General features: G+C 38.1%; 1 protein-coding gene across 15 annotated transcripts in view; it reads left to right on the top strand.

Moving 5' to 3' along the window:
* Nucleotides 1-18089, top strand: part of DLG2 (discs large MAGUK scaffold protein 2) — a 1549658-nt gene that overhangs the window by 842945 nt on the left and 688624 nt on the right. For all 15 annotated transcript variants that reach the window (XM_059411961.1, XM_059411989.1, XM_059411997.1 and 12 more), the window contains one exon: nt 4451-4504. In XM_059411961.1, coding sequence (XP_059267944.1) covers nt 4451-4504 — 54 coding nt within the window. The remainder of the gene's footprint in view (nt 1-4450; nt 4505-18089) is intronic.

Below are 18089 nucleotides of genomic sequence, written 5' to 3'. Positions count from 1 at the left end.
CCCAAAAGCAGCTGACGTGTTATTCTTGCCATATTTTACCTCCTACTTGTTTTGGCTTGACAACCACTTGCCTTCAACTTGCCTGTTCCAGGTCATTTGAAATCCCTGCATAGTTCCTAACCCATCCGTGTTACTTTCAGTTTCTGCTGTATTTAGGTTCCTTGACTGTGTGGATTTCTCTCCTTTTCCACTTTGCTTCTTAAAAGTTTAAATAAAGACCCAGATTCAATCTTGTGACCTTCTCACTGGTTAACCTACACTGGTCAGATGGAAGCTTCCCAGAGTGTGATCTTTGGCTGACTGGCTGTTGTGCCTTCCTTGCCTGTACCTTGCTTGACCTGGCTTCCTGACTATCTGACTTAGTGAACACTTGCCCATATATGTCAGAAGTATTTCTCAAATCTAGCACTTAGCAAATATCAAGAAATAACCACATCATTCAGAATCAGTGAACTGGGGGTGCCCAGGTGGCTCAGTGGGTTAAGCCTCTACCTTCGACTCAGGTCATGATCTCAGGGTCCTGGTATTGAACCACATGTTGGGCTCTCCATTCAGAGGGGAACTTACTTCCCTCTCTCTCTCTCTGCCTACTTGTGATCTCTGTCTGTATGTGTGTGTGTCAAATAAATAAATAAAATCTTAAAAAAAAGAATCAATGAACCCCTTTGATAATTTGCATTCATTCTGTAAGATTCTTTTTTAGTTACATTTTCTTGGTGGCAAACAGTAGGAGCTTAACTTTTACTAGCATAAACAAAGTTATTGATAAAATTTGAAGAGGGCTGTAACTGATGAATAACTTGATCTAACAACTTAAATTTTTCAGTGTTCTCTCTATTGGCTTCTGGCTTCTCTACAATTAGCTTCATACTTCCTTCTTGCTTTAAACTGACTTTCTCCATATAGAAGAGAATGTAATATAAAACGCAAACCATGTATATCGCATAGTTTGGGCCGCCTAAGAGAGATTGATTTTCTGCTAAGTCACCAGTTTGATTTAGAGGTTCAATTAAATAGAATACCCAATATAGAAGGAGATTGTGTATACAGCAGGGCAGTACACATTGTAGAGATAAAGCTTAGAGGAACAACAAAAGTAACTAGGGAATTGGTTGGTATTAAGAATCTGAAACCACACTTGATCAAACTGGCATGGACTCACATGATTTCAAAAGTGAGAAAATCAACAGAAGCCAGGATGACCCAAGGGGAGATCTGAAATTAACAACTGGTGAGAAGAGCACACTCATGGGCCAGACTTAGAGTTTGACTGCATTCTGTCACCATTTGGGATTTTTATTCTCTGCTGATACGTGCCATTGAGAACCTTAAGGATTCCAAGAAGCTTCTGTGAAAATAGTCTGGAGAGGACTGTGAGGGTGCTGGAGCCAAGATATGGGAGATCTGATCTTCTGAGAGCCGGATGTAGCAGCCCAGTGGGATACAAAACAGCAAACCATGACATCTCCTTGGTGATCAAGCCAGGGGTTTGCCAATGTCAGTTGTATGTGTTGTGTCTGTGGATTCACATGTTCCATACATTCTGTTTCTTAGTGACTTTAATATATACAGGCATTAATGGGGGTTTTGGACCTTTCTAAGTACCAGAAAGGAGCAATGAGCTTTCCACATAATAAAGATCGTACTTTACAACATCTAGAATCAGCAGTTATGGAATAATCATTATTTTGTAAAAGCTGGACAGTTAAGAAATAGGGGTGGGTTAAGGAAAGAAAGTGACAGTGGATATTGGAAAAGTGGTCACAGTCTTGTTGGTACCAGAGGAGATTTTGGAGTTATTCTAGAAATGTTCTACTGAGCTTACAAAGAGGCATGACGTCCCTTTATACCCACACCTATACTTTGTAGCTACATTTAGTCAATAATTCCTAAGTACTTAATGAGATCCTTCAGTTTACCCAAGTGCTGTGAAGAATTCTAGGGAAGTATACAATCCTTGTCACTTTTTAAATATAGAGTCCGATTAGAAGAACCAAATCTACATATATGAAACAGAAAATAGTAGCATAAACAGATGAAAGTGATAAATGGCATCATGTAAGAAAGGGGTTTCCATATAAAATTTATTCCTAGACAACATTAATGTAATCTGTAACAGGAAAAACAAAAGTAAGATGGGTTGAATTCAATTGATGCATAGTTATTGATTATACTGTAATAGATAATAGGGGAAAATATAAATATTGGGTGTGATACTTGGAAAGCTTTTAGTCTGGTCAAGGAGACAAGGCCCAAGTGTTTTGGGTCATCCTGGGAACCAGTTAGAAAGCATAGAAGAGAGGGAGTCAAAACTGAAACACAGACTAGGAGGACAATACCAGTGACCATTCAGGCATCACCAGATTGCTTTCAATGTCTGACATATGCAAGACCTTACAGCCTGCTGAGTGGATTTGCTTTGCCTCAGTCTCATATACTGCTCTAACTAGAGATCTTCAATCACTGCAGGACACTTGCAATGAGCCACCTAGATAGGGTGGAAAAATGGATTTTGAGGTCAGAAAGGCCAGTGTTAAATCTAAGCTCTCATTTTCTCTGAGCCTCTGTTTTCTCATTTATAATGTGGGTATAGTGATAATGATGCTTCATAATAAGGTTTTGTAGAAATTAAAGAGGATATGTGTGCATATTCTTGTACATGGACAAGTAATATCAATTTAATAAATAGTGCTTCACGTGGTCTAATCTTCAGTTTTCTTTAGTGCAATTGTAGCCAACAACATAGCATTAAAATCTCTAGCATATAAACTGTTCACAAATCATTTGGTAATATAGTCTTACAGTAGTTCATCTTTAGGGACAGTAATAATATTTAACATTGATTCTGAAATTTAAGTTTACAAAGCACATGAAATATATCACCTCACTTATTCTTCAAGCAACTCTTTCAGAAGGTGATCATCTCCATTCCCATTCTACAGAGAAAGAAAAAATGAGGCAAAAGGAGTTAGTGTAATTGCCCCCAGATCATACCATCAAGAAGTTGCTCAGTCCTCAACACATATAATCAGGAGGTTTCCAAACCAAACTCAAGCCCAGGTTTTCTGACTGTAAGCCTCATGTTCTTTTCCCTACACCACAGGCCCATAAGCACTGTGTGTGTATGTGTTTGGGGCTGGATGTTTTTGTTTGTTTGTTTGTTTGTTTTTTGGTGGGATCCAGTGGAAACTGTCTTTCTCCTATTCACCCTAAGGTACTTGCTTTTAGGAGTTAATGAATAAACTGTGAACATCTAGCTGACCCACCATGTAGATATGTAGACCAGGGTCCTGCTCTTAATGCCCAGTGTGTTGTGTTAAAGCATGGAATTTTGTTTTGTGAAATCTGCTGGATTGCCATTTGTTTTATCATTCTATTAGGATTCCACAAGCACAGATTGACATTAAAAAGCTGTTAACTCTGTTAATTCCAGAGGGCACAGCTAATGAAATGTCCCAAAAGTTGAGCACTTGCCAAAGCCACCGTGTCTTATAGGACCGCTCTCAATTAATCATGATGAGAGTATTTCCTCTATCTAAATGAAATCTGCAATTTGGGAAGGAGATTAAAGATCCTGCAGGGGATGAAGGAGAAAATGCTGTGAAAATTCTAGAAACTAGAAAATAAAGATAGGTCTACTCAATATTCATGAAGTCAGATTGGTGGATGCAAATAGATTGCAATCTCTTATTTGCTAATGACTTGGCTTGTAGCACTTCTGTATCAGTTTTACACAGTTTCCTGCTCAACTTTAAAGAGAATGACTGCAGTTTGTACTAATTTCCTTTAAAAAAAATTTTTAGCATACCCAATGTGATTTTATGCCATCTTTGATGAATTTTTAATTTCCTCTTGAAGGATTTCTAAGGTATGTGTTCAGAAATGCATACATGACCAAAGATAGGATAAAGAATACATAATAGGTAAGCATCTATAAGATGTCAATGAATGACTTGAGAGGAGAAAAAAAAAAGATGTCAGTGAGTGAACCTCTTTTCAACATATTCTAAAAAGGCTGTTTAAAGAGAAGGATTACAAATGCTGGCTTGGGTTTAAGTTTGCTGCCATGAGAGAGAAGTTAGATTTACTTTGTACAGCTATTTTATAAGGAAGTGCTATACGTTTTTAGCTGTCACCCAATTTATTAGAAATTCTTACCTCATATGCAGCTCAAATCCTCACCTCCTACTGTTGAGCAGAATTTAAGAGAAAATGAGTAGAAATGCAACTGCTTACTTCATTTCATCATGTAGCAAATGTAGCAAACACATATTTGAAGGAGGAGGTTGCAGCAAACTCCAGGGTATTTCACGTATCCTCCAAAACCCTGACACAGTGCTGTACAGTTCCTCAAGAAATGCTTTTGAACTCTGTTAAATCCGTTTAACAGATACTATCTCAAAATAGACAACTTTTTATTTAATTTGTTTTTTCTGTTTCTCTTTTTCAGGCCAGCCCTGCTCCTATAATTGTCAACACAGATACTTTGGACACGATTCCTTATGTAAGTAACATTTTTATAAGATTTTCTTTACAAATTATGTTAGAACTTAATCAGCTAAATATAAAATTCAGTACATTTTCAGTTTTACCCAATCCAGATAATCTGAACTGTATAGAATGAGTTTTTTGAGTTTTGTTTTGATATCTGTTAAATCTCAGCTTAGTCATGCAAATAGTTACCTCTTTCATTCACTGTTTTCTAAAGCACAAGGACACATCATGAGAAAAGGAAAAAAAGAAATCGATTATATTCAAATAATATACACAGTTCCTCAGTGTTTTCCTGAAGAAATAATGAACTGCTTATAGAAGAGATGGATAAACTTTTTTGGGTCTCTTAGTAAAGGGATACTCAAATCAATTTCTGTGGCAGGGCTTAGAACATAAGTAAGCTATCTAAATATTTAATGGATTTTGGTGAAGGGTGGTCTATCTATATATAATGAGACCTGTGGTTTTATGAAAGCCTGAAGCATGAGATAGGTGTGAAGATCAAGCAGAGCAGTTAAGCTTGGGATTCTGTACCTGAAATACGCCACTATAAGGGCCAAACTTCTTGTCAACAAAGTCTGGCAGGGGCAGGAGAGATTGGCGCATAGCAACAGTCCACAATGTGGGTAAGTGGTTGACATCATGGAGGCCCAACAAGGCTTCCTGAGCCGCCCTGACTAATGGATAGAGAATAGTGATTGGGGAAGATGCAACAGACACAGATGCATGCAGAGAGAGACTTTGAAGCAAGGAAAAGGACTGCAGGGATAACAGCTGAGAACAGATTCCTAGTCTTTGATTAAATGAATCAAACTAGTGAAGCAACTGAAAGAGTACCTGACGCAAAGGAAATGCTTGGTAAGTATCAGCTATTCTGAATCTCAGACCCCCACTCAACCTCAAATGCCTACACAGAGCAAGTAACTCAGAAATACATGGGGCAGGGGGCGTGGGGACGGTAGGGAGTAGAGAGCACGTGGCCTTCCAAAGAGGGCAGCTGCTCTTTGGTTCCAGTGGGTGGGACCAAGGGGGAAATGAGGACCAAGTGCTGCCAGGTCATCCCATTTTTCCAGAGAAGTTGTAAATTTGAATTTTTATGTAAAAGTTTGGAATTTTTAAATATAGGCAGCTGATGTACTGAAGTTCATACACGGTGTGCCGAAGAGTGTCCAGTCCCGAGGCTGCCCTTTGGGAGGTGTCTGCCTCAAAGGAACTGGAGATCCTGAGCAGATCCTCCAAGCCAGGACTCACCCCCAGGGGAGCAGAATGCTAGAACTGGAGTACAAGGTTGGGACTTGATTACAGGAACAAGTGACTAAAACTGGGACACGGGGTCAGGACAAGAATAACAGCAAGCTTGACTTGATGCTGACTCACCTGAGCTACTGACGAGGGCTTCTTAAATCTTTCTGAACAAGAGTCATTTAGGGTCAGACAAGAAATGGGTTAAAAGCTCACTGGTAGGAATCAGTGGCCCCAGCTGAGGAAAGAAAAGGACTCAGAAGCCAGCAAAACAATACATTAAAGACACATAGAATCCACTATTCTCTCTCTTACTCTCCCTATCTTCCTTCATTTATCAAACATTTATACCGGGATTACGGTACGTCTGACACTAAGCACTTGACAAATATTAACTCGATCCTTAAAACAACCCTGTGAGATAGGTTCTATTACTTTCTCTATATTACAGGTAAGAAAACTGAGTCATAAAGAGATTAAGTAACTTTTTCGAGTTTGCATTAGTGGCAGAGCCAAGAATGAAGCTGGGTAGCCTGGCTGAAGAGTTTCAGGTTTTACTTAACTTCTGTCATGTAGTTGCTTGTGTTTCCTCCTCCCCTCCCTTATTTTCTGCCTCGCCACGTGGGAACAAAGCATGCTTTCTCCTCTGCCATAGGTGGCTTTGGGTGGAAGACAACTTATCACAGAGGTTCCAATACCTTTGGGGTACGGATCCGTGTATATTAAGGAATTCTGTATCTATACTCTAGTTAGTTTTTTGCTATATCCATTGGCAAAAGCAGAGGAGCAGTGCTTTAAAGTAGGCATTAAACACAGAGACTTGATTTTGTAAGTAGGACTGCTTTCTTGTGGTAGATCTGTATTATTTCAAAGCCTTCTATTAGGATTCTCATGCCTTAACTGACAGATGCCCTCATGTACAAATAATTTATCAATAGAATCTAAGGATTTTGTGTAGACATGCTTGGTTAATAACCCAACTAATCAGCTAGTACAATCAGCCACATATAACAAATTAATCAAATTGCTTTCTATTTCCCAAATATCGACTGTATGTGACTTCTTCATGGCCTTCTTCAAAGGGCCTTTTATTTTTTAATCTTTTTTTAATTGTGTTATGTTAGTCACCATAAAATACATCATTAGTTTTTGATGCAGTGTTCCAAGATTCATTGTTTATGCACCACACCCAGTGCTCCATGCAATACATGCCTGCCTCTTTCCCACCACCAGGCTCACCCATCCCACCATGCCCCTCCCCTTTAAAACCCTCAGTTTGTTTCTCAGAGTCCAGGATCTCTCATGGTTCATCTCCCCCCTCCAATTTTTCCCCCAGTTCAATTTTCCTTTCCTTCTCCTCTCCTCTCCTATTCCTTATTTTTTAATCTTTAATATTTTTGTACTTAATGAAAACCTCTTTGAGCTTCCTTAAGAGTAGGATCTTTAGAGAGGTTTACTGAGTAGCTCAGTATGATGAAAATGTCCCAAAGTGTCCCCTGGCAATGTGTTCTTCAGCAACTCATTTAATTTTTCTGGATCCAAATTAATCTTTAAGACAGGAATTACAACACCTACCTCAGAAGTGGGTGTGGGGATGAAATGAAATGATGTATGCAAAATCATGCTTTGTTAACTTCTGGTTCATAGGTGTTTATTCATAATTTTATTTAAATAATAAAAACTTATTAAGTAACACATGCTAGATCCTGATAGAATGGTAAATATGACTTTCTTTCCCCATATGTGAGTACATCACTTATTAAAAATGGCAGACTTAGTACATAGCCATTAATGTAGATATACTTTGGGACTTGGCATGGGTCCAACTCTCCTCTTTGTTCCTGACTCACTGGGTAACCTTGAACAAATCACTGTTCCCTTGGCAGGCTATTTTCTCATTCCCCAGTGCTCTATACTTTGTTTTCCTCTTTTCTTTCTCATGTTCTAGTTGTTCACATAATTTCAGATCTATTTAATGAAAAAACGATCTCAGAGCTCCCCAGAGCATTTCAGTCATGTTGCATAAGAACATTTCCTTTTTTATAAAATATTACCTAAATGACAAATTTTAACATATATTACCATCTTTCTTACAAATAATTTCATTGCAAGTAAACATATTAATTTTGCCAATTAGCAAGTTTGATTTTAGAAATACATTGTCCTCATGGAAACAATTCCTTGGCATGCATGCAAACAGCATATGAATAGAGGAAATCTGTGGTCAAAGGACATTTTTCATAAAGGCAGAAAAAAATATTTAAAGAGATATCTGCCCTTTTTTTAGGACAGTAAGTTAAGGGTTCTTAGAGCTTCTAAAGTGTCTACCATTAACAAAGAAGGGGTCAGTGAGGTTCTTATGTAAAAATGCTTCAAATAAACTCATTCCTGCATGATGTCATGATACTGTAAAGTTTTGTAAAGATATTGAATAGGACCTTACTTGTGGTACAGTCCCCCCTCTCTTGCAAAGCTGGAACCCCTACATGAAGATTAAAATCATTCAAGGAAAAGCAAAGAAAGAAAAAGCAAATTACTATTTCAACACTGTAGTTTACATTTTTCCCTCCATATTTTTATTATTCCCTATTACATGTTAAATATTATCTTATGATAGATGCTGAAAATACTTGTTCTTAGAGAGTTCTGGGGGATCGGAGCCTGCATATGATCTGTATGTCTACATCCCTGAAGACTGACTTAGTAAAAAGGTAGGATGACGCCCTCTCAGTACTCTGCAGCCAACAGACACGGAGGCCTCCTCTCCTGACATACTTTGCCCCTCAGTAGACCTGTCAGACTCCTATACTGAACAGCATCCAAACCAACCCCAGTCTTTCTACTTTAGAAAAATAAAATTGAGCAGAGAGATTCTAGGATCCTTTTCTCTTCATTCTTCTCCAGACATCATTTCATAGTGGTTATATTTTGACTTGTTTTCTGGAAATATGCTGTGGGAAGTGGTATACTCAAGAACGATGAGTTTTAAATCTTGTTAAGGAACTTGGGATCCAATGAGTGCAAACCTCTCATTTTACAGATACAGATATTCGAGCCCAACCAGTAAATGGTAGAGCGTGGTCTATCATTTACTTTTACTCCACGTAAAAGTCAGGTTTTGGTGGGCAGCCAATAACCACATAATCAGTGGCTCATAACAATAAGTGTTTATTTCTCCTGGAAGTGTCTGCTGGTTGGCTGGGCCAGCTGCTTTAGGCTGCTGGTTACCAGGTGAGCAAGGGCATCTCTGCTTCACGTGTTTCATTCCGGGGCCCAGAGTGGGGACAGTACTACCCAGAGGATGTTCTTTTCATTGTGATGGCCAAAGCACAAGAGGACAAGCCCAGGGCACAAACACACTTAAAAGCTATGTTCACATCACATCTACCAACACCCCACAGGGCAAAGCAAGTCATATTGCCAAGCTCAAAGTAGAAGAAAGAGTGACTATTTGCGAAATGAAAAACAAAGTTACTATACCAAAGTCTTAAATAAAAGGGCTAAGAATTTATATATGTATGTTTTTTGTAAGGAAAGCAGGTACAGAAGAACGAATCTTGTGCTTTAAAAATATTAAGTCAATGATAATACATAAAAATATATATAATATATATAAAATATATTTAATATATATATAAAATATATAAAAATAGTAGGTCAATGATAATAAACAATTGAAGTGTCAAAGGGACCTGGTTCAACTGATATGGGAAGTGAGTGTCTAGATTATTAAGGATGTTTAAGGGAAACTATTGAGATATAAAAGAAAACTCTAGCAAGTACTGACAATATAATGACCTTCCTTTTCTTGGAGACACTTTGTTGTCTGAAACTTTGCTTCCAGAAGTAGAAATAATAATGGAGACAGGAGATTTGTTCCAGAAATTCCAGTACTGACACTTGGAAAATCTCCCAAGAAAGTGAGGGAGTAAGAGAAGTAGAGGAGAGAAGTAAGATGAATTAGGTAACAAAAACAAAAACAAAAACAAACAAACAAACAAAAATGAAAAGGTCCTTAACAGTATCATTCACTGTATTTGACTTCCAAGATCATTTAAACAAAAGCTATTTGAAAACAGACATAATATCCTTAAAGTATTATCAAGGAGGTTTTTTTTTAAAAAGATTTGTTATTTATTTGACAGAGAGAGAGAGAGCACAAGCAGGGGCAGGAGCAGAGGGAGAGGGAGAAGCAGGCTCCCCACTGAACAAGGAGCCCAATGCATGGCCTGAGGCCAGGATCCCCGGACCATGACCTGAGTCAAAGGCAGACATGCTGAACCAACTGAGCCACCCAGGCACCCCAATCAGGGAGATTTTTGTAGAGAACTTTGAAAGTGAAAGTTCATTGGCCGCAGACATGACTTCACTTCTGGGACAGAGGACCAGAATGTGGTCTTGAGGGAATAAAACAGCCCAAGAGAAGCTGACAGTATAGGGAAGAGTATTGAGAAGTGTGGGGGATAAGAGAAAATAATGAATGATGTGGGTTCAGGGACATAGAGGAGCAATCAAATTAGCAATGAATTTCATTCCAGAGCCAAAGAATGGGCTTGAAACTAAGAGGTGTTGTTAAGCAAGGTTTAAATGGCATTTCTGATTGATTCCAGCAGCAGGAAGCTGGGGGTAAGAGCTCTCTGAGGAGGAAGTTGCTGTATTGCAGAAGTGGGATGACCAAGCACTTGGTCACAGAGCTGGGCAGTTAGACATTAATTCCTCTGAGTCACTTTGTACAATAACAGGCCCTTGTGATTCAGGCTACCATTCACTCTTAATTGGATAGTTCTCCAGAATTACCCATGAAGAGAGAGGAAGCAGAATTATGTTTGTTTCTTTGAACCATTTAATTGTGATTAATAAGGTTAAGATATTTTAGAAGACTTTGCTGATTTTAGTACATTTGTCTTTCAGCAAACAAGTTTATTTCTTTGTTGTGTTTTTTCCCCCTGTGAACACTGGTAAAATTATATTGTTGATGTTTTTATCTGTTGGGAATATAGTATTATCCAAAACTAAAAAATCCTTACCAACCAGAAAACAGATTAATTTTGGCTTAAACTGTGCCCATGAGACAGTAAGACTTTAACAACAGAGGTAAAGCTATCAGTATTTATTTTAGATTCAACCCTAGCCAGTCTAAATCCATTCCTTAGCGGCCACAATCAGCAGATCCCCTGCACTTCCACCTGTTGCTCTGCTCTGTAAAGGTAGAGATGGCACATGATAGCACTTTTCAAACATTCGCGTGCATCAGAATGACCTGAGATCTTCAAATGCAGATTCTGATTCAGTTGGCCTGGGATAGAGCCCGAGAGTCCTCATTTTTTATTAGCCTCCAGGTGAGGCTGATGTTCAATTGTACACCACACTTTGAGTAACAAGATTGTACAAGGAGAGAGGCTAGGATTTGGATTCAGGAGTGATTAGGTTCTGAGCCCATCTCTGACAGTTAGAACTTGGATGGGTTTTGTTTAAGTCAAATTATCTATCTAAACCTGTTTTATCATTTGTAAATGGGAAAAAATAATATTTGCTCTGCAGGGGTTGTTATGACTACTCTTTCTAGTATGTAGAAGGTGGGCTTAATAAATGTTCATCACAAGAGTGAGGGCGATGGTGTGCCTTTGATAAAATGGAGCATTCCTTGGTTCGAGCTGGGACTACTGAGTCCAAAATGCAGATGTTGTATCTTGTTCAAAGGTAGATCCCGTAGGGGTTATGCTGATCCATTGGCCTACCTACATCTAGATCAATGCTCCTTTAAATGGACTTTTTAACTAGCAACAACTGTTATTACCTGGGACCTTGTGAATTCTATGTTCACAGTCTCTCCCTTTGGAGACCTACTAAATCACAGTCTGTATGTTTAACAAGAACCCTAGTAATTTATTTGCATATTAAAGTTTGAGAAATATTGATCAATATGACAGAAACTTCTTTTGGCTTGGATCCTCTGTGTTTGTTCTTTCACTACACCTTTTGGCTTACCCTTGGGGCAGCTGTCCCTTTCACTCACCACCTTAAACATACGCATATTTGTATGAAAAAGGATCAATCCAATACAGCTCAACAAATTGACACAATTACCAACTACCTTGTCCTTGCTTCTAAACCTGTATTCTCCAAGACAGCTACAAGTCTCATGTAATTATTGAAATTTAATTAAAAGAATATAAAAGGAAAAAATTCAGTTTCTCAGTTGTACTGGCTACATTTTAAGTGTTCAACAGCCAACATGGCTAGTGGGTAATGTATTCAGCAGTGCAGGTATAGAATCCATCATTCCAGAGAGTTCTAAGGGACAAAACTGTTCTAGATAATAAATAATAAAAAAAATAAATAGAATTGGGGGAAGGAGCTAGGGTTTATCAAGGGACCACTGTGTTCTACGGGTGCTTTATATGTATTATCTAATTAATCATCAAAATTATCCTCTCAGCTTTTGTGAGTTGCTTTCATTTCCTCCTTTTTAGAGTAAAGTATTTTCAGATTCTCTCAGCAGTTATATATAACTCTCCTAGGGAGTTGTGTGCTATGTTCATACGAAAGACATGGAGGCGAATGCCAGCAATTACTGAAAGCCTTCTAAAGCCTTCAGCAATTCAAAACAAAACGAAAACCAAACCAAAAATAAAACAAACAAACAAACAAAAAAACAATAGTTCAGTGATTCATCATTTTCTTTTTGTGAGATTATAAAACTATCCAGACTTACATGGATCTTTTAAAATCACAGGAGAAATAGAAAACCTGACCTATTTGCCCATTCACAATCCTACTTTCATTTTTCCTCCCTGGGGTGGAGACCTTAGAGAAGCCTTAGAGAAGGCTCTTTGCTGGCCGTTTGCTGGCTACTCTATGGGTAACTCCTCAACCATTGGGAAACCTCTACATAGGCTGGGTGGGGACGAGAAAATATAGCAGTTTCCCAGGTGGAGTATGTGACTGATGGGTGAGAGTCACCACACAGGCCCTTCTTTCTTTTTGGGCAAAAGAGCCACTTTTGGTCCAGGAAGCTCAACCTGGCAGAGCAGGTTTAAGAACAAGGGAAAATAATTCTGAGAAATATTTAATATAATTTCTCTTTATAGAACTGCTACTCGAGATCTGGTCTGTGAACTGGTAGCATCAGTTCTTTACAGGCAGGTTATTAGAACCGAAGAATTTCCCGCTCTACCCCAGATGAATAGAATCAGAATCTCAGGGGATGGCCAAGGAACCTATGTTTTTACAAGCATCCCAGGTAAATCTTATGTACACCGAAGTTTCAGAGATGTAGTGGGGATCCCAGGAAGCTTCTGGATCCTGGACTGAAGTGGCAGTAAAGGATGGGATAAGAAATATTTTATAGAAGAAAGACAAAATAAAACCATAGGGATTCACAAAAGTACAATGGTAATACATTTAGTGTTAACCTGAACCAGCATTTAATCTTGCTGGTGGTAGTGGTGTTAAATGACTTACGATGCTCTTTAAAAACATTGACTTTCACAGTCTAATAGAGTCTAGTGGGCAATCCTTAGTTCTGGTAATGCTATTAAAACCCCCTTGCCATTCTCTGCCTGACTCATTCCGATACATTCTAAGGGATTCAGCTTAAATAATGTTTCTGGGAAGCTGAGGTTAGGTGTGGTGCTCCTAATGTGTGTTTCTACTTCAGATTCATCCCTTTGGAAAAAGTTGTCACACTGCACTGTAACTGTTTGATGCCCAGTATTTCTTTCTAGAGTCTAAACTTCATAAGCATGAGAAAACTTGCTCCATTTTTATTACCATCTTACCTCTATAACCAGACACATTTTTTGCTAGGTTGGTTGGAGGCTGAATGAATAAATGATTAAGACGTGAAGAAACTGCTTTAAGAGAATATGGTATAAGGAACAATCCCACTTGAGGAAGTCAACCTGGCTCTTAAAGATAGAGTAAGATGTTTTCAGGCTGGGTATGGAAAAGGCATTCCAAGAAGGAACTGTATGTACAAAGGTCAGAGGCCTGGAAGCTCATATATAGTGATTTCCGTGAGGCAGAAACACAGAGCAGTTAAAGAGTATGAGGTTGGGAAGGCAGGGTTCTGTCTGACTTTGAAGGCCTTCTTTGCTTGATAAGGGATTTAGACTTCATCCTGTAGGCATAGCCAGTACTATCATCTTCTCATATATTTAGAAATTTATAGACACTTTTTTTACCATTATACCTCTATGACCTTGGTTATGCCTACCTCTGTAGCAGGTACCCTGAAATATATGTTGAATAAATAAAGCCAAGAAACAATATTGATCACCTAATGTCTCAGACCCCAGCCTTTCTGGAGTCTTTCCTGTACTTTATCTCCTTACCTTTGTTCACTCTGTTAATCAGCCCAGAATATCATCTCCTCCACATACATTTTTTTTAGAGATTTTATTTATTTATTTAACAGAGAGAGAGAGATCATAAGTAGGCAGAGAGGCAGGAAGAGAGAGAGGGGGAAGCAGGCTTCCCGCCAAGCAGAGAGCCCAATGTGGGGCTCCAGCCCAGGATCCTGAGATCATGACCTGCACCGAAGGCAGAGGCTTAATCCACTGAGCCACCCAGGTGCCCCACCCACACACATTTTTTAAGATCTCATTGAACTGCTACCTCCAGCAGGAAGCCCTCATTAATTCCTCTATGAAAAGTTTATGTCTTCTTCCTCCTTGATTTCATAGTATTTAACTTACAGGGGATTGCCTGCATTAGTGAAAAGAGGATGGATTCTGGGTTTGTTGTTTTTGTTTTTTAAGATTTGACTGATTGATTGATTGATTTGAGAGAGAGAGAGAGCACAAGCATGGGGAGTGGTACAGAGAGGGGAGGAAGCAGGCTCTCCACTGAGCAGGGAGCCCCACACAGGACTCAATCCCAGGACCCTGGGAACATGATCTGAGCCAAAGGCAGATCCTTAACAGACTGAGTCACCTAGGCACCCCTGACTCTGTTTTGGTATTTGTTTGTTTGTTTGTTTGTTTAATTCTACCATATAGTAGCTGAGTAACCTTGGAAAATTAACTTCTTAGGCCCTCTTCCCTCATCTGTAAGTAGAGAGAATAGTAACTCTCTTGCATGGTGCATTATTTAGTATATATGTTCAGTTATGTATAACAGAGAGCAAAATAACAGTGCTTTTGCAAGATAGAAATATATTTCATATATAACAGCCTGTAAGTCAATGGTCCAGAACTGAAATATCTGTTCTGTTCCACAAGTTCTTAAAGAGATGGGACCCAAAACCTTTTTCTTGTTGCTCTACCACCCTTGGGCATGGCCCTCGGGTGTATAGTCACCATGATGACATGTCAAGGAGCTCGTTAAAAGAAGTACAGAGTGATGAGCTTGGTTTCTCCATTTAAAACATGATTTCCCTTTATATCTCAAGAATTAGAACTTAGGTACAAAGCCACACTTAGCTGCAGGGATAGATGGTTACATGTAATACCTATTGCTTGCAGTTCTACTACAGAGAATTAACCAAATGAAATAAAAACACTAATTCAAAAAGATATGTGCACCCCTATTAATAAATAAAAATAATGAATAAAAATTAATGCTCTAATACAGCATTATTTACAATAGCCAAGATATGGAAGCAACCTAAGTCTCCACTGATAGATAAATGGGTAAAGATGTGGCTGCACACATGCACATGCACACACACACACACACACACACACACACACACACACTGGAATATTACTCAGCCATAAAAAAGAATGAAATCTTTCCATTTGTAGCAACATGAACGGACTTAGAGGATATTATGATAAGTGAAATAAGAGGGAGAAAGACAAATACCTAATGATTTCACTTATATGTGGAATCTAAAAAAAAAAAACAACCACTAAAAAAACAAAAAACAGTCTCATGAAAAGAACAAACTGGTGGTTATCAGAGGGAAGGTGGGGGAAGGAATGGGTAAAATACATGATGGGGTTAGAGTACAAACTTCGTTATAAAATAAGTCATGGAGGTGAAAAGTACAGCATAGAGAATCTAGTCAATAATACTATAATAACATTGTGTGGTAACAGATGGTAACTATGCTTATCATGATGAGTATTGAGTAATGTATAGAATAATTGAATCATTGTGTTGTACACCTGTAACTAATATAGCATTGCATGTCAACTGTACCCCAATAATAAATACTTTTTTAAAAAGCCTTACAAAAGCAAAAGATAATCCCTGTACTGTCTTGTCTTAAAACTGGGTGTAGATCACCGAAATCTAATTATTTGCCACACTTTGTAGTTCCTTTCCTGCAGAGACTAAATTCTCATGGATCATTCTAACCTTGTTTCTTACCTTATTCCAAATATTGTAGTACTCTAGTGAGTTGGAAAGCCCATTAAATTTGTAAGTATTTTTGCTGTAAAAAAATATTTTTTCTTTCTCACATATTTTGAAAGAAAATGCAGGCAGCATATATGATAATGGTTAGTTGGGTGAGATCAAATAGAAGAAGAAGAAAAGAAGAGTGATCATTTAGTAAAAAGCAAAATCAATAATGGAAATAGAGTAGAATAATAAAGAGTAATGCCTTGAAATATATTATGTTGCCTCAATTTTAAGTGTATTACTGAAATGAACCTAAGAAACCCTATTTTGGGGCACCTGGGTGGCTCAGTGGTTAAGCCTCTGCCTTAACCCACTCAGATCATGATCTCAGGGTCCTGGGATGGAGCCCCACATCGGGCTCTCTGCTTGCAGGGAACCTACTTCCCCCCATCTCTCTGCCTGCTGCTCTGCCTATATGTGATCCCTCTCTCTGTCAAATAAATAAATAAAATCTTTAAAGAAAAAAAAAAACCTAGTTCAAACTTTTTATTAAGAAAAGAAAGCAGAAATACTAAAACATCATTTTCCTAGGGCATGAGGAATTTTATGTGATGCTTAGAGTACTTTGTAATCTTGCCCCTCCCTTGTTAAATTTTGTTGAGCTTTTAAATGCACTTTTCTACACTGATATTTTTTAGTTACCAATTCTTGGGAGTTAACTATAGTTACTTATTCTCTGGGCAACTGGACAGACACCTTGTCTCTATGACTATTCCATTATAAGTCCTTCCTTTAGTGCCACACATCACTATTTGAAGTCACTGAAAGCCTCTCTCCTTTGCTATTCATCCTTTTTTAGTTCATCTTCAGGATACAGGCTCTTTAAAAACTAAAAAACAAAACAAAACAAAAGCTATCTTTCTCTTAGTGCCCAATTATCTTTTTGAGGAGTCTGTGATATTGGCTGTAGAGATTGGTATCGTCTGGTGGGCATAAATTTATATCCTTCTTGGTCTACCTATGAGTCCTGTGACACTGGGCAAATGACCTAAATGTTCTATGGCTCAGTTTCCTCACATATAAAATGGCATAATATCAGCTACCTCATGGGTTTGTGCATTAAGTGAATTATTGAATATGAAGCACTTAATATCAAACCTACCAACATAGCAATCAATTATCTCTGATCTCTGATTTTTTTTTTTTTGTAGAAGAAATCAGTCTTTAAAATAATTACATTTTGAGGAAAAAAAAATTCTTGATGATTTTGTTTTCAAAAGACCCAAGTGATTCAGTCCCCCTTGTCTATAACAACAGGGTCTAAGACAAAGAGACGTTGTCCCTAGTCAGTTCATACTGGGAGCTCTCTACCATGTGGCTTTCAGTGGTTGGCTCCCCTAGTATGTTCTCTTTTCTAAGTGTATCATATCTTGGCCCTAAAGTATTTTCCTTCAATTGTCACTTATAAGCTCCAGGTTTGTTTGAATATTTGAATAACAAAATGAACCTTCTTGAACTTTTCCTTTAGTGAAAAAGCATAGTTGCTGCTTCACAAAGAGCTTTAATAGCAGTTTATTTTGACTATCCTGATTTCAACTGAGTGCTCTAAATTATCTTGTGCCCAGAGGTGTATTATTTTGAAAATTCAGGAGTATAAAACTCAGAGAATATCGGGCTAATGAGATATCATAGGAAGGGAAAATAGTCAAGAAATAACAAAGCCAGATAGGTCGACCAGCATGCTGACAGCAAACAATAGCCATTCATAATCAGTATCTCTTTAAAGATAATCTTGGGAATTTTTTTAATTTTTTTTTTTTTTTTTAATTTTTAGCACCTTGCTAATAGTTTTCCTGATACCCTGAAGCAGTAATTCTCCACCTTAGCTGTTCATTTTCTTTCTTGGTGTGCTTTAAAAACATTGATGCCTGGATTCCAGAAACACAGATCCTTTCTTAATATGCCTAACAATAGTCTGGGCCTACACATTGGGGTGTTTAAAACCTCCCAGGTGATTCTTTTTTGCAGCCAAGTTTGAGCTATAAAATGGAGAGAGTTTG

The sequence above is a fragment of the Mustela nigripes genome, chromosome 1 (genome assembly GCF_022355385.1).
Source record: "Mustela nigripes isolate SB6536 chromosome 1, MUSNIG.SB6536, whole genome shotgun sequence".
In the NCBI taxonomy this organism is placed as follows: Eukaryota; Metazoa; Chordata; class Mammalia; order Carnivora; family Mustelidae; genus Mustela; species Mustela nigripes.
The sequence above is the reverse complement of the archived record's forward strand: the minus strand, read 5'-3'. Positions and strand labels throughout refer to the sequence as shown.